We start from the raw sequence: 23,308 nt of genomic DNA, 5'->3' as shown, positions 1-23,308 counted from the left end.
TTTATAATACATGAAAACTTTCTGCACTATTTTCTTACGCGTAGACTCAATTCATGTGTTCTACGCGTGCATTCCGGTTTGAGACTACGGCTGACAGTAAACCAATAGACGGGGTCACGTGACCTCGTCTAAAAATGAAAATTCACTTGTCAAAGTTCTTTTTTTATTTGGACCAACCAATAAAAATGAACAATGAATAATAAAATATTAATCGATTCCGCATTACACGTTTTGTAAAGAAAAAAAACATAAAACAAACTTGTAGATTTTAATGCTATATATATTGTTGTTTAACTTGTTTTTATCTCAAATGTAAGAATTAAGAAGTAAATCTTGTAATTATATTAACCCTGATAACTGAAGTCATCAATATGCAATATTTTAAAGTCCCCAAAAAAAACCCAACTTTATGTTCCCATTTTGAACAAATACCGAAAACACAATTTTGAATGTGCCAAAAATATTAAAGATTTAATACAAATACACATTGGGCCTCTTTAAACCAAATACACTAAATTTGACCAATAACGGACACTTATGAGCGATTCCAATGTAAAAATAAAATGACTGTCTGAAATTATCAAACTTTTAAAAACAACAGCTGACTGATCTTGAATTGTACCCCACCCCCATTTATAAATAACCAAAAACATTAAGAATGAAGGGAGTAAAATGAAAATACACTATAAATGGTGATCGATAATTACATCATTAACACACAAATTGAATTTGTATTCATATTATTGCACATTTTGCTAACACATAACATGATAATTAATGAGATCATTATGAAAGTAATTGTGAATTGCTGTAAAATAAAATGTTCATTAACCATCTATATAAACCAAATATGTGGAATTATTTGCAAAGTAGAATTTTCTGCTGTATCATTATTCCTATGATGAGATAAAAGTTTACATATATACATGTACATTATGGTAAAACATTTTGAGTTGTATACTTAAGGTAACATTTACCTTATATGTAAATGTTGGAAAACAACCACACACCCATTACCAATGACAATGAATTTTTATAACTTTTTTGAGGGTTTAAACAAGTTCAAATCATTATGTATGTACATAATATTATATACTACCTAGGGGTATTTCTTTTTTAAACTAATTCCTGTTTGCTAACTACATCAGATTTTTAGAGTTTTTTCCATAAATAATGGAATGTTAACTTGCAGGAAGAGATCCACTTAGATTATCCTTAACAATTTTCACAGCACAAAACATCAGGTTTAATACGTACTGTATACAGGGTTAATTTCGCCGTGTTATTTTTGCACTTCTACCCTTGCAAACAGTTTTGCCTGTCTTGAATTCGCACAGACACAGTATATATTTAAAGAGCAATAATTTAAAACATTGAAATTTGTTTAGTCTTAATACACCTGCTGACAACAAGGGCAAAGGGAGTGAAAATAAAACGGGGGTGAATATTTCCCTGTATACAGTATCTCAGACAGTCTCCTAACAGTATTACATGTACTAATCATACATACTAAGTAAGTACCACTGGCAAATAAACCCAGAATTCCAATAGTAGATATTAATAATCATGCCTTTGACCTTGTATCTAATAAATCAAGACTTCACCAGTAGCTGTGAAAATTCCGTTGATATAGCATAAGAAAATAAAAATCATGTGACCTTTAACAATAACTTACTAACTTCAATAAATAACAATTCAAGAGATCTAATATATTAATAAAGAGTTCAAAGGCAATTAAAACATTGGCTATACAATGATTAATATTTTTAGTAGTATTTTAATTCTGCTTATGACCTTAACCTAAATATAAATATTGTAATGAAGTATTTTCCATTCACATTGAGGCAGCTAGTGAATAGGAATGATAGGAATTACGGTAAGCTCTTCTTCATAGACCCCCTTATTGGCCCTCTCATTATAAGTAAAAAGGACTTGAGGTATACGGTACATTGCAGATGAATATGATAAATGCTTGGGTATAACAACAATATAACAACTATGAAAATAAGTTCAATGCTGGATCACCTTTCTTTAAAAAGAATTTACAAACATTCATTAGCATAAGTAATTTTTATCATCTGATATAAAAGAAATATATTTCCCAACAATTTTTTATAATACCACAAAAAGTCTCCAAAAGGAAATTTTCCAAGTAAGAGTTATCTTTCTTGTCATATGTTCCTTAAGCCTTAACATTTTAAATTTTACAAAAAATGGGGCCAATGAATTTTCTATACTTTGAACTGACATGTAAGAGCTAGCAAGGTGTAGGGGTGTTAAGAGGAGTGATTAAAGAGTTAGTACAAATTTTTGATTTTAAATTGAACTGGTAATGAATGTTTCTGCATTAATTAAATGTAACATTGTAAATCAAATGCAACATATTGCAACAAGTATACATATTCATCTATACTGTCTCATATTCAACTTTTTTCACACAAAAAAACTAGGGAAACTTTACATGGTAAAGTTTTCAACAAAATAATAAAATCAAGTGAATTTTCTGGATATACATGTATATAACATGTAATTCACAAATCACATATAATATGTCAATAGACTTCTGTTGATGAAATATAGAAATAAATTTTAAAAATCAAGATTTAAAACTAACAATGCTTACTAAAATTTGAAATGATTGGTAAACCAAATCATAATTATGAGATCTGAAAATTGTAGTTGATTTGTATGTGGTGCTGGCAAGCTACATGTAAACTATAAGTGACAGAGCCTTACATTTATCATTAAACTACAAAATAAGATAAAACAACATGAATTATTCCTACTTCAAAAACAATGCAAAATGAATTTGAAAAAAAACCAAAAACAAACAATGTCTCTATAGTAATGAATGGTTAATGTTGAGTCACAAAAATGGAATTTTAGGATCCTTTATGTCACACCTTAATTAAAACAAATTAAGTGACTTTTATAACTTATAACAATTAAATTAACAAAATTGACCCAATTCATCCCATTACTGGCCAAAGATGCAACATCTGTGTCATCTTAGAACTTTCTCGTTTGTCTCTGCATGCATTCTTTGTTCATAATCTCGAATGTCCTGAATTGTCATATCTGTACAAAAGTTAGAAAAAAATCAATTCAAAAAAACAATTCAAAATCAACATGAAGAATATAAAGTTTTTGTAATGATATACAGTTTCTCTTTTATATGAACCTGTACAACTTTTGTACCAACATGGAATCAATCAAGTACAGGAAGTTATTGTATGATTAAATGGCTTTTAAATCGGGTAAATTTTCACAACAAAAACAGCTGCATGGGTCTCATGTTTAAAAAAATCTCACTTGAATGCAAGATCTATTTTCAGTTTTCTAAAATGGGACAAGGCACCTTTACATAATAGTATGCATCTTATTTCTATTCAATAATTCTGAACAAAAAGGGCACTATAATTCGCCTTCACACATTTAACTTTCTTTATAATTCAAGGACAAATAAAAACTAAGACTAGGTTTATACCTACCGAACCACTCGTCTAACCACGTAAATGCCTGTCTGTGTCCCAACAACAGGATCTCCCTGATACTCTGTAAAGGAAAATTACAGACAAATTTTAATTTTTATGATCTGCATGACAAATACTTCAATCGCCGGTTTCACTTGCATGGATTCATCACGTCAAGTTTTCCCATTGATGGAGCTGGCTGGATTATATACATGTATTAAATGGTGCCACTTGCAGAAAAAGAACATGTTTCACTAATCTAATTTGGCCCTAATCTAGAACAAACTTTAAAATTATAAATCTGACAAGAACAAAATTTTTATGAAGAAGATAAGATGTACCGGTACAAAACCAATCAAAATGTAAACACAAAATGCTTCATCTGGTTTGAAATCATTAACTTTACAAGTGCATTTCCTACATTTACCACCCAAATGGACAACAAGAGGCCCATGGGCCACATCGCTCACCTGAGGAACAATAGGTATGATAAAATCAGCTTAATGGAGTCATAATACAAACTATCTGGACAATGTAAAATAATACATGTAGATCCTGTATAAATAAAATCCATTTTTCCTGGAAATTCTTATGTTTATAATCATTAGTCCCCTTTCTAACAGGATGATTTTATAGTCATATCACATGTTGAGTATTGCATTTCTCAAAAAGATCCTTAACAATAGTTTATATATCGAACATAAACCTACATCAAACTCTGAACCTTCTTGTGAGGCCGAAGAATTGTCCTAGGGCCAAAGTCTTAACAATTATAAAGAATCATCTGGCTGATTAGTTTCTAAGAAGAAGATTTTTAAAGATTTACTTTACATATTCCTATGTAAAACCCATTGTGGCCCCACCCTACACCAGGGGGTCATGATTTTCACAACTTTGAATCTACACTACCTGATGCTTCCACACAAGTTTCAGCTTTCCTGGCTGATTAGTTCTGGCTTAATGGTTCTTGAGAAGAAGATTTTTGAAAATTTCTCAAAATTTTTATTAGTTTCTAATTATCTCCCCTTGAAAAAGGGCGTGGCCCTTAATTTTCACAACTTTGAATCCCCTTTGCCTAAGGATGATTTGTGCCAAGTTTGGTTGAAATTGATCAAGTAGTTCTTGAGAAGATGTTGAATGTGAAAAGTTTACGGACAGACGGACGGATGGATGGACAGATGGACAGACAGAGGGACGACAGACAAAATGTGATCAGAAAAGCTCACTTGAACTTTCAGCTCAGGTGAGCTAAAAATTGAAAGACCGACAAGAAGTCAATGTTATTATTTTCATTTCAAATTGGTGATGTTAATTAAATACTTGAAACTCATTGTGACCTTTTTCTAAACATGACAATTTGAACATGACCTTTAATTATGATATTGAGTTTTTGACCTTGAGGAATCATAGTTTTATGACCATGACCTTAATGCAATTGAAATATTTCACTATTTTGCATTAAGGATATTACTATTATGAGAAGAAATAAAATTGCAAACAAAAAGAAAAACAGCCATTATTAGAAATATAAGTTAAAACCATTATTCTTGGTTTAAAAAAAATTGTTTAACTCTTTAAGTGTTTGGCAGTTTTGTACAATGCTGAATGACGTAGATTCTTTTTTTTTTGGGGGGGGGGGGGGGGGGTGGGGTGTGGGGGGAAAGGGTGAAGGTACATGTGTTAGTAAGTTAGAAAATTATGAAGCTGGTTACTTACTCGATGAGTGAATTCTTCAACTTTGGTTTGGAGTCCCCAGACTTCAAATTTCACCTTTACTGCTTTGTACGAGCACATAATGGGATCTACAAAGTCCTGTGGGGAAAACCAATTAATCTTATTAAGATAGAAAAAATAAACAGCAAAATTGTTATTTGCAATATCAAAATAACAAGGTTATGTGAATATTTTTGCTAAAAAACCATACCAGTTGGCAGTATACATATGTAATACAATATTACAAAGTAGTGAAATGTCTGAATGAAACCTGCATGCTCTAATTTCAACAGACTATGGATAGCTTCAGTAACACTTACGCAAGTAACATAAGATCTTTAATGTTAACACTGTATATTCATTGTTGTCATTCAAGATGTGCACCTCACATAAGATCTTTTATACAAGCAACACTTATGTCACTTCATGATAATAGAGTGTCTGTCTGGTATGTGAAAGAATATCCAATGCTGTTTACTTCTTGAACTTTGTGATTTTGTTCCACTTTTGCTCCATTTCTATACACACAGCATAGTTAACATTATATATCTGATATGTCTGCCTGCTGTATGTCACCAAACAGTTAACATAATGATAAGTCTGTCTGGTGGATGTCACAAAGAGTTAATATAGTGGTATTTCTTTCTGTCTTATGTCACCAAACAATTAAAATAGTAATATAAAGTCTGTCTAGTGTATGTCATAATTAAAACATAGCAATATTTCTTTCTGGTTTAGTCACCATACAGTTATTATAGTGATATGTTTGTACAGTGTATGTCACAGTACAGTTAACATAGTAATATGTTTGTCTTTTGTATGTCACCATACAGTTAACATAGTGATATGTCTGTCAAATATATGCATTGCAATATACAGTAAACACATTGCATGTCTGGTGTATGTCAATATTCAAATAACAGTGCTTAAATGTCTAACAAGGGTAAGTGATATATATAATCAAAATATGAGTGCTATCACGTCTGACATATAGTGCAATGGTGTCAGTAACCATGCAGATAACATGTCACAGTGACATGTCTAAAAAGTTTTACATAATGACCACATGACAAATGAACAGCAATGTTGTATAGTATAAATTCCTTATTTTACAAGAGTTCTTAATTTCGCTATTCCACTGTTTTGTATCAATTTGCAAGAATATAAAATCGCAATCACCAATTTTTTTGTTATAATTTCCTATAGTTCAAATCTGTCTGAAAAATAACAGCAAGATTTTAAAATTGGCAAAGATTGCCTCTCGCGATTATATGCGGAAATTAATTCCTTGCATTTAATTAGGAATCTACAGTACTTACCCTCCATCCTCTCTGTAGAGGCCCTCTTCCTGTCTTCTTGGAGACAAATTTTGTTGGATCCTAAAAGTTACAATTAAAACAATGTTACAGAACTGTTACATGTGCAAAGAACATGTATATAATTCCAAATCTTTAAGTAATAATATCTTTTCATTTCCTACACAAAAAGATCTTTTAAGGTAATCCTATACTCGGCACTTAATGGGCTCAATCATTAAAAGCTTAGCTTTAAATGATGAATATACATTCTAGCAATACATATACAAAAGAAAATATGTATGTTTACATGCTAGTTTGTTTGTTATCACCTCTCAGACGGGTGTACCCCCTTGCGAAAATTATTGACAATTATGAAATTTGCCAGACGTCCGTTTTTCATAAAAATAATTACAAATTTTGGGAAAATTAAAACTGAACATACCAAATAGACTATAAATATTTATTTAAGCCATATCTCATCAATAATTTTGCGCAAACTTTTGTAAGTAAGTACGCTTTATAGACCTGATGTATCAAAATAGAATACGAAAAATGCAATGCTAGTATCACGTTTGGTAATTTTTTTACTATTTTATGGACTCAAACTTAAATTTATGGTGTTTATTCTATAGATTGACATCTTAGAAAAAAGATATGGTAAAATAAATTATATGTTGACGGATTACTTTTCACGCCATAAGCTCTAAACCAAGTAGATCCTGACGAAAAAATCCGTAAAAGTCACATTTTGCTACAGTTTTCTGCCTAGATCTGTCAACAATGTTAGATATCATTTAAACATTAATCAATTGACGATTGATTAAATTTGAAATAGCTTCTGTCTCTAAATTTAAACCGGTTTTAGTAAAAGAAAAAGAAAAATTCGGGGGAGGGGGTCAAAACAAAGAAGATATAAGTATACCTGAGATTCTGGTTAATCAGAAACTTCGTTTTTCATTTTACTTTCACAGAATAGAGTTTTTCAACATTTATCATTTCTATCTCTCATAGAATACATATATTACCGTTCTAATTGCTTATTATTGCCATTGTTTACAACAGCGATGTACAGCAAAATCAATACCGGGTATCAAAAACGCTGTGTAAAAGTCGAACCAATATTGTAAAATCCGTATTATGACGTAGTGCGATACTAGGACTACTTTAATTGTTATACCAGTGAAAGCCAAAAATATGGGTATCTTATCATTGCAGTTGAGCATTTCTGCTTAAGAGAAGTATATTGTTAGGAATACAGGAGATCGCATGCATATCATTTTTAAAAATGAAGTATCTTTTTTATTTGCTATGTTTTGGTATCTGCCTATTTTGTTGACTAAGTATTTGACCCTTGACCTCAGCCTCTTTGTAGTGTTTTTCAGCAATGTTATCAAAAGCAATATCCAGCTCTTCCACAGTTCTCTCCCTTAGGTCAGAGTCACTCAAGCCACACAACTGAAATAAAATGGAATAATCCTCATCAACATTGCCTTTTTTTTTTACTTTACACTATTCTGATTATTTCATGTAGTCATTTTCTATAACATGTACTACACCTGCAAATGGGCTGGCATTTAAAAAAATAATATTTGGTTATGTCATCCTCCCCTATAAATTGTAATACATGTACAATCTATAGTTGGGGTATTGATAGTCAAAATAATTCAGGGTTTAATGATGGGTTACAATTTTGAGGCTTTCATTTTGACAGAGAGGTTGATTCCTATATAACACCTTAATCTGTAATTCCATAATGAAATTGGAGTCATGCATTTGCAGATGTGGAGGAAGAATCAGGGAGGTCTGGATCCCCTTTGGAAAACTTAAACATAACAAATTGACATAGAAAAGGAAAAAATACTGAAAATAGACTTTGGACTTCCTCAGACACCCCCCCCCCCAAAAAAAAATTTGATAAAACACAAAAGTTCTAGCTAGGTCTCTACTCTCTCAGACATCCCCCTCCCCAAAACAAAAAATTCTGGATATCTGCATGGGAGTAGTTAGTGGTGGTTAGATGGCAATGGTGGCTAGGGGTAGGGGGTATGATTCATAACTATAGTTCTTTGCAATGCGATTGCTAAAGTGTTTGTATTCTATCAAACTTAATCTTTTTGGACCAAGAACCCAAATTATGCTTATGTAGGATTCTTTGCGAAAATTAATATCTTAATTCAATTGGTTCAACATCTATGTTTATATTTGATTTGCTTTAAATGTTATAATAACTTACATGTATATGCCTGCATGTGCAGTGTATCTCCCACAATCAATTTATCAATGTAACCAGACGAGTATAAACAATAACAACACACTTCCTGTGGGCAGGAAATCCACTCGACCTCATTCAAATTCATTGAACAGAATTAACTGTTTAAAAAATGTCTTTTAATGAACTTGCTTAAAGTTCAAAAATTTTGATGACACTTCACACAAAAAAAATCTGTGTTTGTATTAAATTATCATGCTAGCATCAAAAATGTTATGAATATCATTGTTTTAATTATAATATACTATGACAAATTAAAATTTCACAAGTCTCAGCTGGGTGATCAAAGCAAGATATATTTCATACAATGTAGCTGATTAGGTTACTGGTATTTAATAAATGACCTACATTCTTACTGCATCCATTGTCGTCAGCATACTTTGTTTCAATGTAGATTGTAAATTTTGGCATAAATGAACACTGAAATGATAAAAGATTACTGCATTTTCTTGTTTTCAAATTCAGAACTCTTCATACTCATCATTTTTTATTTTGCTAAAAAATATTGGCATGGGAAAAATTATAGATAACATTTATTTTTTGCGGCACAATATAACTGATTTTTTTTTATCAATTTTTGATTGAAGGGTTAAATGATTGATGCTATATATATATATAGTTCTGACTTGTGATAAGCTACCATAACCTGCAAATTAAAAAAAAATAACACTTACAGTATATTCTGAATGGATGGCAATGGATGGATATGAATCATATGAAAAAGAAGAGACAAAAACATTAGATACATGTAGGTTAAATAAATGTCATTAATTTATGCATATATATGGTAGCAGTGTAAAGAAAATGCTGGTAACAATTATTCTCATCCTGTATATATAATGCAAAGAAGTATATAGTATGCCGCATTATATATATAATTAATGTGTACTTCACATTTTGAGCCTGCATGTGTGAATTAATCTATATCATGCAGATAACATTCTGAATTATCGAAATGGAAATATGAACTGATTTAATATAAATACATATGTACTTTACTAAATCTAAACACAATTTATATCTTTGATTTGGAAATATCATATCCATGATTTATTATATGCTATACATATACAAAAGTCAAAACGTGTCTTTTTCTCTTGCAGCATAACACAAATCTTGCGTCAGACTCTGACATCTCGAAGCATGGTAATTCATCACGCACTACAAAAATTGCCCTAAAAATTCCTGAGAAACGGTTCTATCGGTACAAGTTCATTCAAAATCCCCATCAGTTCTTTTCAAAGTGCATTTTTCCATGTAAGACTTCAGACCCGACAACCTCCTTGTGTTAAAAAAAACGGCATCTCCATAATATCACTTCCACTTTGCGTCAATTCGTGTTAAAAAAGAGTCAGTTCAATGCAGTTGAAGATGCCCCCTGTTAAAACATTACCTTGTCTGTGTTCTACATTAGGTAGCTGGGATTAACACATATAATGCAGGATGTTTTCTTGGCTCAACAATTAAATTACACCATTTAAACACCAACAAAATCCGAGAATGTTAAACTGAATCTGACATTTTCTTGATCATTTCATACCAGTATTTGATTTGTTAATCAAATATAAGAATTCAGATTTGCTAATTTGTGCAGGAATGTTAGACATCAAGTTTTCTTAACACAACATAATTGTATAAATGTTTTTAAAGCTTAATCAAAGTAGGTCTTTACAATTTTATGTATGCATTTCATGTAATATGTACATGAATAGTGAACACAATTAAACGTTAAGCCATGGAAGTTATTGACATATTCTTTTAACCATGCACTAAGCCTTTTTTATTGAGAGTGAGTGTCAATAAACAGGAACACTGATCCTATCAAACAACGAACAAAACATTTCAATTATACTCTTGACTACAAAAAAGTCATGTGATCACATATAAGCTTACATTGATAGGAAGCACTTTTAGTGGAGAACACGGACAATCATTTATTGTGTCTTAAAAAACTTGATCCAGATAAAAAATCATTAAAATATTGCATGCATATATTATTAAATAAAACAAAATGGATTTCCGTTCATTCTCAGATATTTAATGTGTACTTTTATGCATTTGATTGCATCCAATATAATGATACACTCTGCATGGATTCATTCTGTCAATTGCGAACTTAAAAAAAATGGGAAGGGGGAGGGGGGAGGCACAAACCCAATTACCAATCATTAAAGTTCATAAAATGAATCTCCTCTTCAGAAATATAAAAACATCTATTGTCCGCGACCAATACTATTCAATTACTGCAGAGATTCATTTAGTCTTCCTACTGATGAGCCTGGACATTTAATGGCTGTCATTATAGAGAGGGCAATGAAAGGTGTTACCTGTTATAGTGAATGGGTAATAATTCCAAGCTTTCTCTGTTATGTAGAATATCTTAGGAATCAATTTCTGTATCCAAGTAGGCAGGCGACTGAAAATATCAACCAAAATAAGACATCTTTGATCATATCATATAACTTAATCATTTTCAGCAATTTAGTCATTGATTTTGTGACATACCTGTTAGGTTAGTTAATTAATATTAGTAGCTAAAATCTACATTAGTTTAATTGATTCACATGCATAATTTTAACTGTCATGCATGTGAATGCTAATTCACATTTTTTTATACTGTCTCTTTGTTCTAGCTGCAATTAATGTGATGCAATTGTTATACATTTAATGTACGTGTATTATACATTATCAGGGAAAAATGAAATATTGTCTACTACACCCATTGTATCATTTGTTATCAATGTTTTTCACACATTCACTTGCGATGCCTCAAATATTCTGTTAATTAGTTTATTAAAAATATTTGTCTCATTTTATATTATCATACATATATATATCTCCTATGTGCAAAGATAATGATTTTTTATATGACTGTATAGTACATAAATACATTTCCTGTGTATTATAACATTACCAGTATATAAATGGTGACTGTTTGGGAAGGTAACAGTTGAAATTGACGCCCCCGAGAAAATCATTGTCAACCGACATGAAGCAGAGATTGAAAATGGTTTTCAATTTCAACTGTTACCCTCCCAAACAGGCACATTTAATTTATTATACTGAATGTCTTAATTTTAAAGAAAACTTCACTGCTAGCTGACATGAATTCTATTGTGAACTGTTCGCGCATAATTTATGCGCAAGTAACAATTCATTGTGTTACCCATTGCGAAGTGTGTTGCTAATGCTGAGGGTAATAAAACGGATTATGAACTGCGTCTTAACCAATCAGATTTCAGAAATTTAACACGAAAGTTTAATATTTTATAAATACATACATCTGTTATTTGGCCGGTCTCGATCGAGATGCTACAAGCATCTGTATGCTTGTAGATGAGAGTTTTGTACAATTGCATGCAAAACATAATTTCTCATGCTGTATTGTCTAATATGTAAATTTAATACACATGTCAATGGTACCTGTATTAATGAAACATGTCAATATGTTATAATTAACTGTCTTGTATGTTAAATGATTATTGCATTACATATGTTACAGGTTGCAATATGACACTTGTCACTGTGGGATATCATTACAGCTGTAGTGTTAAGCTGTTATTAAATCATAAAGCTCCTAAATCAATCAAAAATTAATTCATTTTGCTACAAGTCAACAAGTGGATTGAATATGTGCAGTGCAACATATGGGAGAGCCATGAGAAAATTTGATAGTATAATAAATGCATGGCTTCATGCCAATCTTCAAAAAATAAACAGTCAGTAAATATTATCACATATTATAGAACAGGGAAGTTTGAAACTCAATATTTCAATGAAATCCGCATTCTCTTGTGATATGTTCTCAATCTCTCTCAAAAAAAAAATCAAAAAATCTGTTTTCCTGATTAACCTTATTTTCACATTTCTGGCATATAATACAAACCAGAAAAATGTATATGTGTACCAGTAATTATAACTAATAAATGTACATGTATATATATTTTTTAATCAGTCATATTTATAGCTCCTCATATGATAAATTCATTTCAAACATGTATATTCTAAGTACATGCAGAGACAAATATGTGTTAATGGCATTAAAACACAGAATTTAATGCACTTTCATATCCTTATATGTACTTTAAATTAAAAGCATCAGGTCAACAAAATAAACAACAACACAATTTAATCTCTCAATGATGAACTTTTACATTGACAGGTAAATCATAATCTTCAATCATTTGTCTATTATGTTTATCACAAATAAAAATATGTATAAAAACATTCATCATAATGTATTACCACGTGTAGTAATTAATTCATTCTAACAAGACTGATTTTCACAATAAACTCTAAGGAATGTACATTAATTATGTTAATTGATAGCTTTAATTAACATTGGTACATGAAGGATATCAGACCCGAGACATTTATCTTATCTAATCATGTGTATTGTGGATGCCTGGAAGGTTTACTATCTATATAACTACCAATCAACATTTTGTAAGAAATCAAAATTATTCTTTCCATCAATCATATGCTCTAGCTACTGATCGTGTAGAATATCTCAATGTGTAATTTACTGTACTTATACATACATGTAATGTACAGTATCTATTATTGACCATTTACTGTGGAATCATTAGATTTCGTGGTGGCTCAATTTTCGTGGAATTGTGGGTAATCTCTTATCCACGAATTAACATCCTCCAAGATTTAATAAATTAGTGTATTAAAGTCAGATTTCCTTTTGTAATTAAGTATAAGAGAATACACAAAATTACGTCACCACGAACCTGTAAAATTTAAGCAATTAAAATTGAGCAATGAAAACTGACCCCACAAATTTTAATGATTCCACAGTACATGTATAATTATAATGTCAACTAGTGCATGTATAATTCTATATGGTAATAATTACATCGCACATGTATTATATTACATACTGCATGTACTTGTGCCTAAATATTGACTTGCATGTACTGAAAACATATATAGTACGCAGTCACACTAGTGTATAAAAAAGTTGTGACATCTTTGTTTATCATGTGTACTTAACATAGAGTACGGTACATGTACTCTCAGATCTAATGCTTTCCAACGCTTGACCGGAAATGACTAATAAGGGTACTTGTAATATTGAAGTTTCAGTTTTCCCATTTAAGTGTGTTGTATGTTAATAGTTAATCAGCTAAGGACAGAAAATATTTAATATGGAAGTTTCAATCTTTTTTCTTCCTTTAATAAGTAAATTTCTCCATCCTTATACATATCTTGTTGGATTTCATACATCATATAGCTTGAGTTTTAATTGTAGGATATGAATTTAAGAGACACGGAAATACAATAAATAGTTCGTTTAAGACTTATAGTACAAACATATACATAGCCAAGTGGTGTAACAGTTTTGAAAAATATCATATCAATTAAGAATTACATAGAAATAGAAATGGTGATGTTAATCTAAGGTCTCTAAGAAACTCTAGTAGTAGCTTAGGAATGATAAGACATGAGCTAGCTAGTCTGAATGAAAACAGACTTAATATTCTTTTCCAAGACACTAGCTTTGTCCTTGACTTCTCTTTTACCCCAATCTTGTTAGTTTGTTTATATCACTAATTTGTCAAGAAGCTAAAATATGAATACAAATCAATAAACCTCTCTCTCTCTCTCTCTCTCTCTCTCTCTCTCTCTCTCTCTCTCTCTCTCTCTCTCTCTCTCTATGTAGTACTTTTGTGAATTGAAGGCCACCACAGACTTAATGATCTATAGAATGCATGTATACTGTATAGATAAAAGATACCTTACTAAGCACCCACTGGTTTCTGATTTTCAAAGTTGGTACAAAGAAAAGTTTATTGAATTGATTGAAATCTAATATAACTAGTTTTTTTTTTCCCCCTAAGAATACTGGTAATATAAATTTAAAATAAATTAATTTCTACTTGAGATTTCAAGACAAAGAAAAAAAATCTTATATAAATCTTAATAGCCATGTTCTAATTATAAACATAAGGCATGTTTAAAAACTTTTATGAGACAAATTAGAGATTAATTACCACATAAACTTTGTAAAATAAAAATTCATTATTTATTTGTAAGATATAAAGTTTGAGAATTATAGCTCTATCTGCATGCAAGTTTCCAATATTGTAGGTGATTGCATATACCCATTTGTTCACACATTAAACAGTTCAGAAATAAAATTTCCCTACCTTGAGAGATGTACCCGTTTTTCAGTGAACTGCCCCTGCCCATGAACCGGGTGTTCACACGTCTCGTTCTTGATCACCTCCACACCTTCTCCCTTCTCACTTTGTTCATGACTGTGTTTGGCTATCATGTACAGCTGACCAATTCGATACTTAAAGAAAAATCAGAGCACAGAATGTACTCTTTGAATTTCTGTCAAACATTCCAGCCAATAATATTCATGTATTGTAGTAATGTTTTGATATGTATGTATACGGTCCCTTTTTTTCCCTATAATTCGGAAATTTGGGTCCTTCAAAATACATATCAGTATTCACTTCATATTATGTGGATACTTTATTTTTAAGCATTTGACAGATATGTTTTAAAACTCAGGCATGTATATGTATTTCTAATTGCTCCTCTGTCCCTCAAAGTAGCAATGAAGCACTGGCCTATGCATCAAGTGCATGCTTATCGTGCTATTTTTAGGGCAGAATAATACAAAGTGATTGACATGAAAAATCAGCTGTAATTGATAAAATAAACAAAACATAACATCACATTCTCTCCCCCCCCCCCCCCCCCCCCCCCCCGAAAATAAAATTAAGATTTTTTAGTGATAATTGTTGACTAAAACTGGTGAGTTGGTTCATTTTTCAAATCTTAACTTTTGTATGCACAGTATCTTAAAATTTTTATTTGCTTAAATTCAATACATATATTTACATTGCAAAGTTACTCTGCACAAGTTGAGTGTTTCACGACTGTAGACATTGAGATCTATATATATACATGTATATGCACACTGGAAAATTTTTTAACTGATAGCTTTTATCATTGCATAATTATCGAGCAACTTAAAAATTCAAAGACACCTAAAGTTAAAAATAAAAAAGCCCTGGGATTTAAACCAAATTTTAATATACTGTCTAGCACTTTTTTTGAGAATTTAGCATTTCCATTTTTTGGTTTTAAAAAATTGTTATTATTGCATGGGAAAAGGGCTGTAAAAATTTAAGACCTGTCGTGGTACAGGTATATATTCGATCATGCTTTATACATGTATAATATATTTTCTCCTTTTCCAAAACCTTATGTTGATTGTGAATGTTCAAAGTCTTTTTACACATCATTCATATATACAGACACATGCAAAAACATGTTAAAATTTCCCTGTAAGGGGTGTGTGTGCATGTGTTCATGAGTACATTCACTTCCTTTTCATAAAAGAATTTATATGTTTCCATTTCAAGCTGAGCACATTTCATGAATTTATAACCTTGAATTGATTTTTACTTTCGGGATATATTACATGCATGATAATTTGAGTTTAATTTAAGGAAAGAGACAAATTTTATGAAATGAAATTAACAAATATATAGGTTACAGTTCAAAAGACCAATGACTATATATATATACATCCCAACCCGTATAAAAACCCAGAAATCAATTATCTGGACTCGTACAAAATTGAATTTGACCATCCAATCCAATAATAAAATTGATTTTTGGAAATCAATACCAAAGATTGGTCATGAAGAATTTAATGCATTTATTATAAATAGCCAACATATGAAATCAATGTTATAAACATCCTAAGCATGTTATAAATTATTTTGTATAATTCTATTTATAAAAATGCGCTATTTTTTGGTGACCTCTGATCTATTAAAGTTTATATAATGCAAGGATGAGCCTACCTCTGCAACTGTCATTGGCATGCATATTCTATATTCCTTCAGTAACATGGTATACTCTTCTCTTTGACGTTACACCATATATTGCTGTCTTCCTACTCCATCTGCACTTATGTTATATAAAATCAATATGCCCTTAAGAACATATTAACAGTCATTTTGTACAAGGGTCGACCAGCCTTCTGCTAGCTTCTTGCTACCTGTTTACATCAACTCGGAATACATCGGACTTTATACTTTACACATGCTTTCCGGATTGTAGAATTAAATTTGGTAACAAAATTTTAAAATATTTTTGGTTTGACATAACGAACTATAAAGAAAAAACAGATTTGTGTCTACATTTTTTTTTAATTTTGAAAATATTTACCGGTACCTATTCCGTCTTTCAATTATCGCATTTTCTCTTTTAGAAATAAAATAGTAAGAAATCATGGCGGACACCGGCAATGAAAAACAACAAAAAATGGAAGTGGACTACAGTTCCACGGTAGACGAAAAACTGCCAAAATGTGAAAAACTTGCAAAGGTACATAATGAAACATCTGCTTGATAGGATTTATCTCAGATGTGATGGCTCAGTTAATAAATATTTGAACTATAATGTCCCTCGTGACAAAAAGCTTTGTCATACTGTAGAAAATCAAGATTTTAGCTATCTAGAAGTCGTATATTCATATTTTTTTCATGAATTAAGCATATTTTTACAATTTGTCGTAGAATATAAATCGAAACTTAGAGACATCTTGTACAAATTAGGATCTTAGTCCGAAATTCCTCACAGAAAATATAGGTGTATGATTTTCAATATATTAGATCAGTGCTTACTATCTATTCAAGATCGATTGTTTTAGTCAGGTACTCTTTAAACAATTGCGCTGAAAAATATAGTTCTATTCATGATCATGGTCATTACAACAATGTTTAAATTATCAATGTTCATGTGTATATGTAATCCATGTACATGTGTGATGGTCAGAACGGTTCGAATACTGGCGCCATGCAGATAGCTCAGTTGGTAGAGCACCTGACTAAAGATTCAGGGGGCCAGGGTTCAAATCTCAATCTGGTCCATCATTATTTTTCCCATCACCATTACATTTTATGCCATGACTAACCCCTGGCTGGAACTTACAGGTTAACTCCTGCCAGGGGAAGAGCCTGGGGTGATCTTTGAGATGGAAGATCATTTAAGGCGGGAGGAATGTGACCGTCAGACCGGTTTGAATACCGGTGCCAGATAGCCCAGCACCTGACTAGAAATTCAGGGGGCCCCAGTTCGAATCCCGGTCTGGTCCGTCATTATCTCTTGGACTCCCAACCCCTTTACACATGTTACAAAACAAAATCAACGTAAAAAATGATTTAAAAAAGCACCTTACTCCTAAAATTAGAAATGTGAAGTATTCCTATTCCTATCCTTTTTCATGATCTTTGATTAACTAATGAATATTGCTTACCGGTATATTATTACAATGATTATATTACTGTCATGATTATTGCTCGCTAGTTATCACACAAACTCTTTTATTTATTTATTGTGTATGAGTGTGTGATTTCTTTTCAAATGACAGAATGGTTTATGCAACGCCTGCACAGTAATTCTGATCGCACTCATGTAGACTGTTTAGGGATATGTGCACAGTTCGCTAGTGATGCAAGACTGGTCACAGTATTTGCTACGGACATGAATAGCTATATATGTCAGTTTCTTATCAAGTTCAGTGATTTTAACTGAGAGATTGGCTTAGCACAGTGAAAATTCAAGTTGAATATCTTAGATATGTGGTAACCCATATCTATTTTGTTATACATATTGTCAATGCTTCAGTCATTTTATTGATATGACAATTAAACATGTTTTGCAAATTTATTAAATCAGAATTTTTTTTTTTTATTAAGTAATCTAGGACTTACCAGCAGCAAACTGATTGAAGCATCTGGTAATAAATTATACTGTACAAAGAATATATAGGGTATCATATATAGATATGAAAGATCTAACTTCATGTTCCAGTAGATGTTATGCATCAAGTAGATTTATATTTGTGTCCTTCATTAATTACAGCAAGGGAAATTAACAGAGGCACTTGAAAGTTTGCTGTCATTGGAAAAGCAGACCAGAACAGTGAGTATTTCTTTTCAAAGTATCATATATATTAAAGATTATAAAATATGAACATTTATGTAAAACAAAGTCATTATATTTATAATTATTGATAAACATAAATTGAAGAATAATCAAAATACAGAAACAGCATTTGAATTTTCTTTTTTTACAAATTGAGCAGAAATACTTTTGTAAAACATGTACATGTATCTTTTTGCCTGTTTCAGGCATCAGATACACATTCCACAAGTCGTATTCTGGTTGGCATTGTGAAGATGTGCTTTGAGGCAAAGAATTGGGATGCTTTGAATGAAAATATTGTACTGCTTACCAAGAAGAGAGGGCAGATCAAACAGGTAAAAAAAAAAGAAGGTTTAACTCATTGAAATTACATGAAGATGAAAAAAGGCTATTTTGAGTTTGAAAGTTCAAACTAGTCTTATTTCTCATAATTGATCAATTTTAAATATTACTGTAAACATATATTTACTATGTAGTGTATACAATTATGAATATTTTGCAGAAATTGATTATACGTGTTAGCGTGAATCTTATTAAGCACTGTCTACAGTCTGAACCTATTCATGCATTCATATACATGTATATATATACTCATGACGTTTGTGAAAGTACATATTTTAGAGGAAACTACACGAAATAGAATACAAAGCCAAATGAAATTTGTCAATAGTCATTGACAATCGAAATTTGACAATAATCATTTTAAAGATGCTAAAGCAGACTCTACAAGCTATTATAATGAACAGTAATCTTTCCTTGCATGGGATGATGTTTATTTCAGATGAAATTCTTATTTAATGGTCATTAAAGACTATACATATTTTGTTTTTAAAGTTCAAGAAAAAAAATGATGCTATGCACCGTCATTCCTAAAGGTTAAATCTGCATTGTCTTATCTTCTTCACAAGAGGTTTAACTTTATGCTTACATAAAAAGCAAATTCAGTTCAATTCAGTGCATTTGCTTTATAGTGCTTTCACTGCTTTGTGTAGTACCGGGTATGTGTTTAATGAACTGGTTTATTTTTTGTAGTCTGTCACAAAAATGATACAAGAAGCCTGTACCTATGTAGAAAAGACACCTAATTTGGACGTTAAGTTGAAACTCATTGATACTCTACGGACCGTCACTGATGGAAAGGTAGGGAACAGAATATGTTGTTATACTTGGAGAGGTATTATTTTCTATGTCAGTGTTTATTTAAATGGTTGATTCTGTTTTGAGGAATAATATGAACGTATGTGGTTTTTAATTGAAAAATACAATACAAGTAGTGTTTTCATGTTGTATAACAATTTTTTTATATAATTTTGGATGTAATTTTTGGAATTTTATTATATAGCGGTATTTGGGATGTACATTTTATTTTAAAGTAATCAGTGTAATTTTCTTCATTTTCTTAGATCTACGTTGAAATAGAAAGAGCTCGTCTAACTAGAACTTTAGCAAAGATCAAAGAAGATGCAGGCAAAATAGCAGAGGCAGCTACCATACTTCAGGAATTGCAAGTTAGTATTTTGTACAGAATAAAGAATCGATAGATGTTGCATTTAAGTGATTGATGATTCGTAGTGTCCCAGTGCTAGGAATATTTTGCATTCATCAAAGATGGGGAGGAGATATACTTTTCTGTATAAATTTCTGTCCATCTGTATACAACTTTAAACTTCCTCCTAACTTTTAAACTTACCGAAGATGGTCACTCCTCAAGTTCATGGTCATATAAGTTATATTGGTACATGTATTGTTAGTGATATAACATAAAGGCAAACTGTTTGATAAAATGCGATTGTGTACCCAGTGCTGGCATGTTCTAGGCTGCTACAGCTATCTTTGATGATCTTTTGCATTTGACTTATGTTACCTGTTGACCCGAAGACTCTCTTTGACCCTGTGACCTCTTTTTAGGTGGAGACCTTTGGCTCGATGGAGAAGAAGGAGAAGATAGAGTTTATTCTGGAGCAGATGAGGTTGTGTCTGGCCAAGAAAGACTACATCAGGACTCAGATCATCAGCAAGAAAATCAACACCAAGTTCTTTGAGGAAAAGACTACCACAGTATGTAATTGATGCATTCAAACTATTTGGAGTGAAATCAAAATGTTCATTTTCATAAAGCATTATTCATCAGTTTTCTCACATTTCTTTGTGTCTTTACGCAATGATCATATATAGCTAGTCTTAGTTTTATGAGTTCAAAACAATATTCTGATTACATGTAAATGTCATGTTCAATTTGGATTTTTCAGGAACTGAAGTTGAAATACTATCAGCTGATGATAGAATTGGATGAGCACGAAGGATCATATCTAGCTATCTGTAAACATTACAGGGCGGTGTATGAAACACCAGAAATCAAAGAGGATAAAGACAAAATGAGAGAGGTGATTTATATTTTATATTTATGTTTTAGAAAGTGAGTCTTGACAAGCAAATGAGTGAAATTCTGTATAAGGTGATAATTTCAGTTAAACTGAAAGAATGTCAGAGTTATTTGTAAAATGGTTTCTTTTTCTTGTCTATCAATGTGTATATGAATTGGACACATATATGTAGGAAAGCATCATAGAATTCTTTTACAATGGACTTCTATGACAGCACTGTATACTACTAGTGTACAAGAATGAATTGATTGTTTGCAGGCTTTACGCTATGTGGTATTGTATCTGATACTGGCTCCTTATGACAATGAACAATCTGACCTGATCCATCGAGTGAAGGAGGATAAAAACCTAGAGGAAATCCCTGTCTATAAGTAAGGGATACAACAGTTCTACATTGTTTATTGTAACGTTATTACCATGTTTACCTTTCATCAGATTCCTTCTGTGATTTTGGAGAGTTGAGAATGTTTACTGAAATAGGACTCAAAGAGATAATTTGAGGATTCACAAAATCATAGAAATGTATCAGTAAATTTACAAACATTGAAACATCTTGATTTTGAGATTTTACATGTACAGAATATATGTATTCTCATCTTCATGGTGTATTGCACTGTATCTTTCTACTTCTTTCCAGAGAATTGTTAAAATGCTTTACGACAACAGAGCTGATTAACTGGAAACAGCTGTGTACGACCTACGAGAGTGAGCTCAAGTTTGGCTCCGCCTCTAGTCCTGCCACTCACGTGTTCAATACCAAGTTAGAGGGAGGAGCAAAGAGGTGGACGGATCTAAAAAACAGAGTGGTGGAACATGTAAGTATATGATACGCCACTTTTATTTGCTGCATAATGATGTATTGGGAGGTGGGAGGAGACAAAAAAGGGGTGTTTCTTGATAAATGATAACTTACATGACTGTGCACTATACGTGCATGCATCTGTTGGCCAATCAATTTTAAGATGGTGAAAGTCATGTACATTTGATCTTATAACCTTAGTTTTTGACTGCTTATATTTATTCACTGTTGGATGTCAGATGAAACACATGCACATGTTTAATCCCTTGTTTATTTAATTTTCTTGACAAATTTTAGAATATACGAGTTATGGCCAAATACTACACAAGGATAAGAACCAAACGCATGGCTGAACTTTTAGATCTGGCAGAATCGGTAGGTTCTTCATTCCTATTTGGCTTCTTCCATCAACATTTTCTATCTTACTCTAATACTGCTGTAGTAGTTGTGGCTATATGGACCATGGATATCGGCTTGGGGAGCTCAGTGGTAGAGCTCCTGACTAGAGTGGCAGGGGTCCCAGGTCCGATTCCCGGTCCAGCCACATATTTCTATTGTTTATATGCTCATCCCGTCCTTTCTACTATACATAACTTCTGGGGACTTACTGTTTTCCTTATATTGTAACAGGATACGGAAGAATTTTTATCCACTCTGGTCGTCAACAAAACCGTCCAGGCCAAGATCGATCGCTTGGAGGGTATAGTGCACTTTAGCCAGCACAAGGACCCCAGTGACATTCTCAATGACTGGTCGTTTAACATTAACACGCTAATGCAGCTGGTCAACAAAACCAACCACTTAATCACAAAGGAAGAAATGGTTCACAAGCTTCACTAGTGCTAAATCTGTCTGTATATACGTTTTTTATGACAGTTTATCTAAAGGGATGACAACTGTTGTGATATTTTGTGGAAGAGAGCTTCCATAAGCCTTTGTACATTTCTCATGATTTCAAGTAAACTTGATATTGTACATTATTTTGTTATATTTTCATCTTATGATGGTGATATATTGTTTGGAATATGAAATGAAATAGAGTCAATCAGTTAAAGGGGGACATAATTAAGTGAGTGTACCATGTGGTTTTGATGATGGTTTGGTAATTAATGCTGGTACATGTACAAACTAGCTCAAGATCTGTAGCTCTATGTGAAAGTTTTGGTCAATATGCATATAAACTACAGTCCCTGGCATACATAAAACTTGCAATATACAGGGCACTAAAACTAGTGCTAATTACATAATGATACAGAATGAGTCTCCCCTTCCACAATGCTGAGAGAATCTCCTCTCATGATATAGGAAGATTCTCTTCTAATAACCCCAGTGTCTCCTCCCAAGACACACAATGAGTCTCATTCCAAGACACAGACTCTACTTTCATAATACAGAATGAGTCTCCT

General features: G+C 31.8%; 2 protein-coding genes across 2 annotated transcripts; one reads left to right on the top strand and one right to left on the bottom strand.

Moving 5' to 3' along the window:
• Positions 1-254: 254 nt before the first annotated feature.
• On the bottom strand, positions 255-16,822 carry LOC128164715 (cytoplasmic phosphatidylinositol transfer protein 1-like). The gene is made up of 10 exons (XM_052828709.1): positions 16,592-16,822; positions 14,912-15,060; positions 11,081-11,169; positions 9,428-9,435; positions 9,102-9,173; positions 7,841-7,939; positions 6,506-6,565; positions 5,190-5,285; positions 3,492-3,555; positions 255-3,078 (listed from the first exon to the last, which is right to left on the bottom strand). Exons 1-10 carry the CDS (start codon positions 16,637-16,639, stop codon positions 3,005-3,007), a joined length of 759 nt encoding a protein of 252 aa, XP_052684669.1. The 5' UTR covers positions 16,640-16,822; the 3' UTR covers positions 255-3,004.
• Positions 16,823-17,001: 179 nt separating this feature from the next.
• Positions 17,002-22,877, top strand: LOC128164708 (26S proteasome non-ATPase regulatory subunit 12-like). Its single transcript, XM_052828699.1, has 11 exons — positions 17,002-17,117; positions 18,657-18,716; positions 18,926-19,054; positions 19,752-19,859; positions 20,123-20,227; positions 20,628-20,777; positions 20,969-21,103; positions 21,362-21,474; positions 21,741-21,918; positions 22,200-22,277; positions 22,533-22,877. Exons 1-11 carry the CDS (start codon positions 17,022-17,024, stop codon positions 22,740-22,742), a joined length of 1,362 nt encoding a protein of 453 aa, XP_052684659.1. The 5' UTR covers positions 17,002-17,021; the 3' UTR covers positions 22,743-22,877.
• The last annotated feature ends 431 nt before the right edge of the window (positions 22,878-23,308 follow it).

The sequence above is a fragment of the Crassostrea angulata genome, chromosome 10 (assembly GCF_025612915.1).
Source record: "Crassostrea angulata isolate pt1a10 chromosome 10, ASM2561291v2, whole genome shotgun sequence".
Taxonomy (NCBI): domain Eukaryota; kingdom Metazoa; phylum Mollusca; class Bivalvia; order Ostreida; family Ostreidae; genus Magallana; species Magallana angulata.
The sequence above is the reverse complement of the archived record's forward strand: the minus strand, read 5'-3'. Positions and strand labels throughout refer to the sequence as shown.

What these genes read in the sequence shown, in the direction of transcription:
- LOC128164715 (XM_052828709.1), bottom strand. Translation starts at nt 16,639, where the DNA reads ATGTTACTGAAGGAATATAGAATATGCATGCCAATGACAGTTGCAGAG. An exon ending in ACAATGGATGCAGTAAGAAT is followed by an intron (nt 7,940 to 9,101) that starts GTAGGTCATTTA and finishes ATTTTATTTCAG; the next exon opens with TTGTGTGGCTTGAGTGACTC. An exon ending in TTGAAGAATTCACTCATCGA is followed by an intron (nt 3,556 to 5,189) that starts GTAAGTAACCAG and finishes TTTCCTTTACAG; the next exon opens with AGTATCAGGGAGATCCTGTT.
- LOC128164708 (XM_052828699.1), top strand. Translation starts at nt 17,022, where the DNA reads ATGGCGGACACCGGCAATGAAAAACAACAAAAAATGGAAGTGGACTAC. An exon ending in TGGAAAAGCAGACCAGAACA is followed by an intron (nt 18,717 to 18,925) that starts GTGAGTATTTCT and finishes TGCCTGTTTCAG; the next exon opens with GCATCAGATACACATTCCAC. An exon ending in TTTTAGATCTGGCAGAATCG is followed by an intron (nt 22,278 to 22,532) that starts GTAGGTTCTTCA and finishes ATATTGTAACAG; the next exon opens with GATACGGAAGAATTTTTATC.